Genomic DNA, 12,195 nt, shown 5'->3' on the forward strand with positions numbered 1-12,195 from the left:
TCCAGACCTGACTGCCCTTGACCAGCACAAAACATCCTGTGGCGTACTGCATTAGCATTGAATAGCCCCCGCGATATGCAACTTTTCAGGGAAGTTAGGAACCAATATACACAGGCAGGAAAGCAAAGGCTAGCTTTTTCAAACAGAAATTTGCATCCTGTAGCACAAACTCTAAAACATTCTGGGACACTGTAAAGTCCATGGTGAATAAGAGAACCTCGTCCCAGCTGCCCACTGCACTGAGGCTAGGAAACACTGTCACCACCGATAAATCCATGATAATTGAGAATTTAAATAAGCTGTTTTCCACAGCTGGCCATGCTTTCCACCTGGCTACCCCTACCCCGGTCAACAGCCCGGCACCCCCCACAGCAACTTGCCCAAACCTCCCCCATTTCTCCTTCAACCAAATCCAGACAGCTGATGTTCTGAAAGAGTTGCAAAATCTGGACCCTACAAATCAGCTGGGCTAGACAATCTGGACCCTCTCTTCCTAAAATGATCCTCTGCAATTGTTGCAACCCTTATTACTAGCCTGTTCAACCTCTTTCGTATCGTCTGAGATCCCCAAAGATTGGAAAGCTGCCGTCGTCATCCCCCTCTTCAAAAGGGGAGACACTCTAGACCCAAACTGTTAGACCTATATCTATCCTATCCTGCCTTTCTAAGGTCTTCGAAAGCCAAGTTAACAAACAGATCACCGACCATTTCGAATCCCACCGTACCTTCTCCGCTATGCAATCTGGTTTTCGAGCTGGTCATGGGTGCACCTCAGCCACGCTCAAGGTCCTAAATGATATCGTAACCCCCATCGATAAAAGACAATACTGTGCAGCCGTATTCATCGACCTGGCCAAGGCTTTCGACTTTGTCAATCACCACATTCTTATCGGCAGACTCAACAGCCTTGGTTTCTCAAATGACTGTCTCGCCTGGTTCATCAACTACTTCTCAGACAGAGTTCAGTGTGTCAAATCGGAGGGCCTGTTTCCCGGACATCTGGCAGTCTCTATGGGGGTGCCACAGAGTTCAAATCTCGGTCCGACTCTTTTCTCTGTATACTCTTTTCTCTTGCTGCTGGTGATTCTCTGATCCACCTCTACGCAGACGACACCATTCTGTATATACTTCTAGCCCTTCTTTGGACACTGTGTTAACTAACCTCCAGACAAGCTTCAATGCCATACAACTCTCCTTCCGTGGCCTCCAACTGCTCTTAAATGCAAGTAAAACTAAATGCATGCTCTTCAACCGATCGCTGCCCGCCCGTCCAGCATCACTACTCTGGACGGTTCTGACTTAGAATATGTGGACAATTACAAATACCTAGGTGTCTGGTTAGACTATAAACTCTCCTTCCAGACTCACATTAAACATCTCCGATCCAAAATTATATCTAGAATCGGCTTCCTATTTCACAACATAGCATCCTTCACTCATGCTGCCAAACTGACCATCCTACCGGTCCTTGACTTCGGCGATGTCATTTTCAAAATAGCCTCCAACACTCTACTCAGCAAATTGGATGCAGTCTATCACAGTGCCATCCGTTTTGTCACCAAAGCCCCATATACTACCCACCACTGCGACCTGTATGCTCTCGTTGGCTGGCCCTCGCTTCATACTTGTTGCCAAACCCACTGGCTTCAGGTCATCTACAAGTCTCTGCTTGGTAAAGCCCCGCCTTATCTCAGCTCACTGGTCACCATAGCAGCACCCACTCGTAGCACGTGCTCCAGCAGGTATATTTCACTGGTCATCCAGACGAGCTGGTTACCACCAAAGCCTATTCATCCTTTGGCCACCTATCAAATTTATTTATATAGCCCAAATTATTTATATAGGCCTTCTTACATCAGCTGATATCTCAAAGTGCTGTACAGAAACCCAGCCTAAAACTCCAAACAGCAAGCAATGCAGGTGTAGAAGCACCTGACCTTCCAGTTCTCTGCTGCCAATGACTGGAACGAATTGCAAAAATCACTGAAGCTGGAGACTCATATCTCCCTCACTAAATTTAAGCATCAGCTGTCAGAGTAGCTTACAGATCATTGCACTTGTACATAGCCCATCTGTAAGTAGCCCATCCAACTACCTCATCGCCATATTATTTTTTTCTCCTTTGCACCCCAGTATCTTTACTTGCACATTCATCTTCTGCACATCTATCACTCCAGTGTTTAATTGCTAAGTTGTAATTGCTTTGCAACTACGGCCTATTTATTGCCGTACCTCCCTAATCTTACCTCATTTGCACGCACTGTGTATAGATTTTTTTCTATTGTGTTATTGACTGTACGTTTCTTTATTTGATGTGTAACTCTGTTGTTGTTTGTGTCGCACTGCTTTGCTTTATCTTGGCCAGGTCACAGTTGTAAATTACGACTTGTTCTCAACTGGCCTACCTGGTTAAATATATATATATATTTTTTTATGTCACATACAGAAAAGTATGTGAACCCTTTGGAATTACCTGGATTTCTGCATAAGATCAAATTTTATGACCAATTTATCTTCATTTAAGTCACAACAATAGACAAACACAGTCTGCTTAAACTAATAACACACAAACAATTATACATTTTCATGTCTTTATTGAACACACCGTGTAAACATTCACAGTACAGGGTGGAAAAAGTATGTGAACCCTTAGATTTAATAACAGGCATGACCCTCCTTTGTCAGCAATAACCTTAACCAAACATTTTCTGTAGTTGCGGATCAGTCTTGCACAACGGTCTGGAGGAATTTTTGACCATTCCTCTTTACAAAACTGTTTCAGTTCAGATTATGATTATGATTTTTCAACGCCGATACCGATTATTGGAGGACCCAAAAAAGCCGCTACCGATAATCGGCCGATTCTTTTATTTATTTATTTATTTGTAATAATGATAATTACAACAATACTGAATGAACACTTATTTTAACTTAATATAATACATCAATAAAATCAATTTAGCCTGAAATAAATAATGAAACATGTTCAATTTGGTTTAAATAATGCAAAAACAAAATGTTGGAGAAGAAAGTAAAAGAGCAATATGTGCCATGTAAGAAAGCTAACGTTTAAGTGCCTTGCTCAGAACATGGGAACATTTGAATGCTTCTTGTGAATAGCAAACTCAAATTGTGAGTTTTTATAGGGCAGGGCAGCTCTACCAATATCTCCAATCTCGTCTCATTGATTGGACTCCAGGTTAGCTGACTCGTGACTCCAATTAGCTTTTGGAGAAGTCATTAGCCTAGGGGTTCACATTCTTTTTCCAACCTACACTGTGAATGTTTAAATGATGTGTTCAAGAAAAATACAATCATTTGTGTGTTATTAGTTTAAGCACACTGTGTTTGTTAATTGTCTTGACTTAGAATTTGATCCGATCGTTATCTATGACCAATTTATGCATAAATCCGGGTAATTACAAAGGTTTCACATACTTTTTCTTGGCACTGTAAGTTGCATGGACTCACTCTGTGTGCAATAATAGTGTTTAACATGATATTTAAAATAAAGTTAAGAAAAGGGAGGGCTAGAAATGTAATGTTTGGAAAAGATTTGGTGAAGTGGTAAGAGGATGATAGCAGTGCCAGCTATGTTGTGTTATGATTGTAAGAGTCACAAGACGGGACTTTAAATAGGCCTATGGCATGTCAAGAACTGCCTACTGTTTAGATGTGTTGAATGGAAACTGAAATCTGGACACTGACTGTAGTAGGTCTATAACCTTTCACATATCCTTATTAATAACTCCTGCCGAATTAATCATTTCTTGCAGTAAAATGATACACCAAATGTAGGCAAAATTTGAACTTGGGAACAGGAGTGAGAAATATGATTTCTTTATTTCTACATCTTGAAAGAATGCAATGCTCAGTTAGCACCTCTACAGATGGTATGTCTTTATTATAAAAGCTGATAGTATTTCAACCACATAAAATATGCATCCAAGCTGAACTGAAATCTTATCAGAAAGGTCATTTTCACAGCTTTCTTTTTCCTTTTTTTTTCACAGCTTTCTTTTTCCTTACAACCGGTCAAACTGATGTCATTTGGACGTTTTGCGTTATTGTATTTTTTTTGCGTTATTGTATTTTCTCCCCAGTCCCTAAACGTCTTTGCTCCGCGAATGACAGAGAGAACGTTGAATGCTTCAATCTAGTTGACATCAGTATTCTATCGATCTATTACATTATTCTGTTGAGCAAAGGTTTATTTAGTCTTCTAGGTCAACATATATAATGACAAAAGAGAAGCTACATGTATATTATTATAGACAAGTTGACTAACAAATAGCCTACCAAAATTTCGGTAATTATAAGCAGAAACATATCTAAATCAGGCAAACAAAATTCTGCACCCCCTGTCAAAAATTTGTTCTGCTGTCTTTGACTGTAGCCTACAGTGCATATTTCTATATTTGTGGGTTAGGGTTGGGTATGGACCTCAGATTTTCACTTTATCACATATAGTCGGGCGGTTGCGGATGGGTTATTGAACAAACAGCTGACCCGCGCACCACTACCCCACACACAGTTATCTGTAAGGTCCCTCAGTCAAGCAGTGTATTTCAAACACAGATTCAATCAAAGACCAGGGAGGTTATCCACTGCCTCCCAAAGAAGGGCACCTATTAATAGAAGGGTAAAACATTTTTAAGTAGACATTGATTATCCCTTTGAGCATGTTGAAGTTATTAATTAAACTTTGGATAGTGTATCAATACACCCAGTCACTACAAAAATACAGGCGTCCTTCTTAACTCAGTTGCCGGAGAGGAATTAAACCGCTCCAGGATTTTCACCATGAGGCCAATGGTGACTTTAAAACAGTTACAGAGTTTAATGGCTGTGATAGAACACTGAGGATGGATCCACAACAGTGTAGTTACTCCACAATACTAACCTAATTGACAAAGTGAAAAAAAGGAAGCTTGTACAGAATAACAAATATTCCAAAACATGTATCCTGTTTGCAACAAGGCACTAAACTAATACTGCAAAAAATGTGGCAAAGAAATAAACTTTATATCCTGAATACAAAGTGTTAATTTGGGGGCAAATACAATACAACACATTACTGAGTAACACTCTCCATATTTTCAAGCATAGTGGTGGCTGCATCACGTTATGGGAATGCTTGTAATCGTTAAGGCCTGGGGAGTTTTTCAGGAGAAAAAATAAACTGAATGGAGATAAGCACAGGCAAATTCCTAGATCAAAACCTGGCACAGTCTGCTTTCCACCAAACACTGGGAGAAGAATTCACCTTTCAGCGGGATAACAACCTAAAACACTTGGCCAAATCTACACTGGAGTTGCTTACCAAGAGACAGTGAATGTTCCTGAGTGGCCGAGTTACAGTTTTGACTTAAACCTACTTGGAAATCTATGGCAAGATCTGAAAATGGTTGTCGAGCGATGATCAACAACCAATTTGACAGAGCTTGAAGATTTTTGAAAAGAATAATTAGCAAATTTTGAGAAATCCAGGTGTGGAAAGCTCTTAGAGACCCAGACATACTCACAGCTGTAATCTCTGCCAAAGGTGCTTCTACAAAGTATTGCCTCAGGGGTGTGAATACTTATGTAAATGAGAGAGTTCTGTATTTATTTTCAATAAATTTGCAAGAATTTCTAAAAACATATTTTCACTATCGTTATGGGGTATTGTGTGTAGATGGGTGAGGAAAAAAAATCTATTTAATCCATTTTGAATTCAAGCAGTAACACAACAAAATGTGGAATAATTCAAGGGTTATGATTCATTTGTGAAGGCACTAGTGTAGCCTGAAGATGTTCTTTTTAATCCAAAATAATAAATTCCCACCTCAAAAGGCAAACCGTGTAGGCTAGTATCTTTTAAAGCTGGAATCCGTTTGGTGAAACTGCAAATAGTCACTTCAGACAATGTTGGAACAGAGGGGTATACTACAAAGCAGGATCAATAAGTTAGCCAGCTATCTTTGATAGGCAACCAGAAATACCTCATTTCTCGATCATTAAAAAGATAATATTTAATCTCGTTAGCTGGCTAACTTCTTGATCCTACTTTGTAGTATACCCCTCAGCAGAATATGTACTGCGACGTATTTATTTTCTTGCAACGATGCTGGATGTTCCTCTCCTCCGTTTCATCAACAAAAACAATAACAAAGACGCTGGGTCGAACAGTGGTGTTTCACCTTGTGCGAATTCCAGCTTTAACGTGTCACAAGTTCTCAGAAGCCTAGGCCTATTCAGTATTTTTAGTAGGCTTACCAATGTGACTCAGCTTTTGAATTGAATGATGCAGAAGCTTGGTAAGCCTTTTCTTGATGAAAAAAAGAACCCGTATGTGATTGTTGGTAGCGGTACACTCAGTTTTGCCTTTAGGTTATATAATAGTCTTCTCCTTTCTCACTAGGTAGTCTTGCTGAACGACTCTGTGGAAGTCTCTTTTCCTCGTAGTCATTATGATTCATAGTCTTTAAAGAGCAGGGTAAACACTTAACACGCCCCGGTTTTATTGAAACCAGTTCTTAAATTGGCTGTGAAACAAGATGGCAATTATCAAAACAAGAGTTGGAATCATAAAAAGGCAAGGAAAACTCCAGGCGTTTGTTTGTTTTGGCATATCAGTTTTCTTGTTGAGTTGGGTTTTATTGTTCTTTCTCAATTAACAGTTAGACAGCGTTTGGCAGAGGACGTCTGGCGTGCTTGTCAAAACAGACTTCTCTGACATTTAGCATTAAGACCATGAATTGGATCCATTGGCCAAGCCTATTATTAATCACTGTCTTTTACTGTTACAGTTGAATGATTGAATAAACACTTCAATAAACATTTCATCTTTATTTCTAAACCACTGGATGAAATGTATCTGGCTGTGTTGATAAGCCTTGTGAATAAGGCGTCACACCGTAACTGGTTAGAGTATCACAGCGAAATGAGGGGAAATGACATAATATTCTGTTGCCCTGGATAACAGCTGTGTAAGCTTTCTTTCTTTGTGCTTTTGGAAAGGGCTGCGTAGCGTTGTCTTTTGTATGGAGTTGTCCAATATCTCATGAAGCTTAGAACATTTTCTATGAAGAACAAACTCTTGGAATACCAGCAGAATTTGGTCTATATAGCCTTAACTTGGTCAATGGTCATTCACCATGATTGATCCTCTAAATGAAGTAGGTCTAATAGAGCCTTTTGTTGTTGTTGTATTGAACTGTCCATCCAGTCCTTTAAATACATGGTTTTATTTCTATGCAGCATATATTGATGATTATTAATAATGAAAGTGTGAGGTTTGAGGAGAGAAATTATACTTGAAAGCAGGATTCCCCAGGATTCAAGGGCTAATGGAGCAGACATTATTTTAGGACTGAATGGTGTTACGAGTTTCTGGGTTGATAGGAAACCAATGCCAAGATAGCAGGCAGACATTATTTTCCCTGTTCAAGATATTGTGATATGCAAATGCAGGTGAAAAGTTTGAAGTGAATGCCCACAGTTGAAAAGAAGCATGCTAGGAGAGCAGATGGGGCCTAATCCCGATTCCTGTTGAGGCATCACTTAAGGCCATATCCTGTCCTTCCTATGATCCAGTAGAACAAGAAGAAAGCACCTTGTGTCACAGTCAGAACTAATACTGTAATACCAGTCTATATGTCAATTGATCATGTTTTGATGTTCCACTTGACACTGTACTGGAATATTAAAACAGTGCTTTTTCTCTTTCTCTCCTGTGCCCAGTATGGATTATTTATGAGCAGGTGATGATAGCTGCGCTGGACTGCAGTCGGGATGATTTGGCTTGGGTAAGTGAACTACTGACAGCTGCCACACACACCCAACGACCTCAAAATCCATCTCTCACAGTCATTGCTACTTTGTCACCCCCGCTGCCAAATGTGAAAATATTTTTATTTGGCCAAAAATATTACCCCATCTGTCTGTACTTTGGGAAAACCATTTGCTGAGCAGTGTTGGAAAAAGGGAGTGTAGAAAACTCACTATAGATGAACACAGTGTTAGTGTTAGCTGAAAACCTTTATGGAGTTGAACTCTCCCTTTCCTAGTTGATTCATCTGCCGTCCCAGAGTTAACTAATAGATATGTTACAGATTGTGTTACTTAAAGTGCCTTCAGAAAGTAGTCACACCCCTTGACTTTTTACACATTTTGTTGTTACAAGGTGGCATTAAAATGCATTTAATTGTCATGTTTTGTCAACGATCTACACAAAGTAATCTATAAAGTCAGCAGAAGAAAAATGTTACAATTGTAAATGAATTAGGTAAATAGAACATTAATATATCTTGATTATATCCACCTAAGTTAATACATGTTAGAATCACCTTTGGCAGTGATTAAAGCTGTCTTTTTTCTTTAACCTTTATTTAACTAGGCAAGTCAGTTAAGAACACATTCTTATTTTCAATGACGACCTAGGAACAGTGGGTTAACTGCGTTGTTCAGGGGCAGAACGACAGATTTTTACCTTGTCAACTCAGGGATTCGATCTAGCAACCTTTCGGTTACTAGCCCAACACTCTAACCACTAGGCTACCTGCCGCCCGTCTTTCTGGGCAAGTCTCTAAGAGTTTTGCACAGATGGATTGTACAATATTTGCACATTATCATAAAAACACAAAAATAAATGAATCTCTGTCAAGTTGGTTGTTGATCATTGCTAGACTAGGCCACTCAGGAACATTCAGTGTCATCTTGGTAAGCAACTCCAGTGTAGATTTGGCCTTGTGTCTTAGGTTATTGTCCTGCTGAAAGGTGAATTTGTCTCCCGGTGTCTGTTGGAAAACAGAATGAACCAGGGTTTCCTCTAGGATAAGGCCTGTGCTTAGCTCTATTCCGTTTATTTTTATCCCCCCAAAAATTCCCTAGTCCTTGCCTAGGACAAGCATGCCCATAACATGACTCCTGAATTTATTTAGGCTTGCCATAACAAAGGGATTGAATACTTGACTCAAGACATTTTAGCATTTCATTTTTTATTAATTTGTAAAAAATTTCCTGGAACATTATTCCATTTTGACATTATGGAGTATTGTGTGTAAGCCAGTGACAAAAATCTAAATGTAATCCATTTTAAATTCAGGATGTATCACAACAAGATGGGGGGGGGGCATCATGGGGTGTGAATACTTTCTGAAGGCACTATGATTTTTCCTCCCACGTATTTTTTGATTGAACATCATAAAGCATACAGGGGAGAGATTGATACAAAAGGATGACTTATATATTTTTTTAAAGTCCCTTATATACCAAATAGATGGTTTTATTTCTATGCAGCACATATTGATTATTCTTAATAATACTAGTGTGAGGCTTGAGGAGAGAAATTATACTCTCAGGATTCAAGGGCTTTATGAAAATGTATTACATTTAATATGACGAGAGCAAAAAGGTAAGACCACCACACTTTTCTAATATAACATTGGGAATTTAAAACCACAGTTATTTCTAATTAGTGTTTTGTCCAGTTTATTTTTAAGGTCTGATTTGATTATTTGCAAATCCAGCACGTGATAGAATGAGATTATTCTGTTTTACTCATTTTAGGACTGAATCGTAATTTAGTGAGTTATGAGTTTCTGGGTTGATAAGAAACCATGCTTAGATAGCAGAAATTCATAATTTTCCTGTTCAAGATATTCTCATATGCAAATGCAGGTGAAAAGTTTGAAGTGAATGCCCACAGTTGAAAAGAAGCATGCTAGGAGAGGCCTAGCATGCCTAGGAGAGGCCTAATCCCGATTCCTGTTGAGGCATCACTTAAGGCCATCTCCTGTCCTTCCTATGATCCAGTAGAACAAGAAGAAAGCACCTTGTGTCACAGTCAGAACTAATACTGTATTAACAGTCAATGTATTATGTTTTGATGATCCAATACATTTTGGATTGGAATTCAATCAAATTCGCATTGTGGATTATAACATTGTTCCTGCTTATTTTGATTTGAATCAAAAGGTGCATTTTCACTGCAAAGAGCAGGAACCAATGGCATTACCCTGTGCGTTTGGATTGGAATTCAATCAAATTCGCATTTTGGAAATATAACATTGTTCTTGCTTAGTTTGATTTAAATCAAAACGTGCATTTTCACTGCAAAGAACAGGAACCTATGGCATTTTCCCACTGTTCTGGACTGATTTGAACTGGCTAAATGTACTATTGAAGCCTAGTTAATGTCCTGTCAGTTTTGCTCATACCTGCATAAAATTCAGTGATGCATAAAAAAACGAATTATTTTATGGGTGATGGGGAAATAGTATATGAAGATGTTTTGCAAGGATTCCCTATGCATTGCAAAGAATATTGGCGAAGACAAAATGAGATTACGTAAAGTTGTCCAATCACCTGCTGCCAGTGAGAAAGATCACGACTGTAGTTGGATAGGTCAAATGATCCGGGCTGCAGAACAGATTTTCCATCTCATCCAGGATATCGTTGGACGTGACGATAACCATTCCTCACCTCTCATGAGTGTGTGAAAAAACAATCTCCAGTTACCTCATAGAGACGGGAGAAAAAAAACTCACCGTAAACAGCATCCTGCCTCTCCTTTTTATAGTAGCAAGTGGTGAATTGTGGGTAGCCACAAGCCAACATGATCTTCAACCACGTCAACTGCTGATTTTCACATAATTTCTTCAGGACTGTGATCTTTTATCATGGATCCCATGAATGGAAATCAACTATCCCTCTCAATTGTCTGGGCGGACTGGATTACGTCACAAAAAACCCACTGCATATGACATCTCAAAACCATTCATGTTTTACATGGATACAGTATATTTGTTTGTGTTTAAAGGGGCAGTGCGGTCAAAAAGACCTTTTTTCTTTTTTTGTATGATATTTCCATACTGAGGTTGAAAAAAACACTTAAATTGTGAATTTATGATAATGCCCTTTTAGTGTAAGAGCTTTTTGAAAAAACACTCCTGGAATGTCAGCCTTTTCAGGATGGAGTTTTTCCCCACAGCATGACAAAATCTGATCTGATTATTCTGAACAATGACCACCAGTTGCTGGTGTTTAACTTTTGTGACATTGTTTGAACAATGTTGCAGTCCACTAAGCCAAAGAAATTAAGTTTACCGGAGTGGTCAAACCTGGCTCTCACCTGAACATTGATATTGTCCAGTACGTTGTAGTAAATTGTCCCCCTCTCTACTCTGATCAGCTGTTTACTTATTTTGTCCCCCCCACACCAAACGCGATCACAACACGCAGGTTAAAATATCAAAACAAACTCTGAACCAATTATATTAATTTGGGGACAGGTCGAAAAGCATTAAAAATGTATGGCAATTTAGCTAGCTAGCTTTCACTTGCTAGCTAATTTTACCTATTTAGCTAGCTTGCTGTTGGTAGCTAATTTGTCCTGGGATATAAACATTGAGTTGTTATTTTACCTGAAAAACACAAGGTCTTCTACTCCACCAATTAATCCACACATAAAACGGTCAACCGAATAGTTTCTAGTCATCTCTCCTCCTTCCAGGCCTTTTCTTTTCTTGACTATATATTGCGATTGGCAACTTTCATAAATTAGGTGCATTTCTGCCACTGACCTCGTTCGTCTTTCAGTCACCCACGTGGGTATAACCAATGAGGAAATGGCACGTGGGTACCTTCTTCTATAAATCAATGAGGAGATGGGAGAGGTAGGACTTGCAGCGCGATCTGCGTCAGAAATAGAACCGACTTCTATTTTAGCCCTTGGCAATGCAGACGCTTGTTGGTGCGCGCGCGAGCAGTGTGCGTAGTCAGCCAATAAGACATACTTTGGAGTCTACGGTCTGGATGTGTCAATGTGTAGTTCATACATGCATAATCTATGAGCGTAATTACAGTTTTATCTCAATTAGCCATGATATAATAATATATGCCATTTAGCACATGTTTTTATCCAAAGTCATGCGTGCATACATTTTACGGAGGGGTGGTCATGAAATCCCTAGTTTGAAGGCGACTGTTTTCTTGAAGCTGTGCTATGCCTTTTTCCCTACATTTCCCCCCATGTGGGCCAGCCCCTTAGCAATTTGAGTTCTTGCCAATGAGCTTCAGCCCCTCTCATTTGAGTGACCGCTATCAAGAGGCCCGCCCAGCGTTATCTGCGGGGCGTACCCAACGGCACAGTGAAAACAGCAGAGAGAGACCGATAGAGAGAGAGCAATGACGTGAGGCACATATGTGACG

The 12,195-nt window shown here is 39.4% G+C and overlaps 1 protein-coding gene across 1 annotated transcript in view; it reads left to right on the top strand.

Annotated features, from left to right (window-relative positions):
* The window catches only part of LOC115177354 (ER membrane protein complex subunit 2), a 66,325-nt gene that overhangs the window by 14,119 nt on the left and 40,011 nt on the right, over nt 1-12,195 (top strand). The window contains exon 3 of the mRNA XM_029738052.1: nt 7,726-7,790. Coding sequence (XP_029593912.1) covers nt 7,726-7,790 — 65 coding nt within the window. The remainder of the gene's footprint in view (nt 1-7,725; nt 7,791-12,195) is intronic.

Source organism: Salmo trutta, chromosome 37 (genome assembly GCF_901001165.1).
Source record: "Salmo trutta chromosome 37, fSalTru1.1, whole genome shotgun sequence".
Lineage (NCBI taxonomy): Eukaryota > Metazoa > Chordata > Actinopteri > Salmoniformes > Salmonidae > Salmo > Salmo trutta.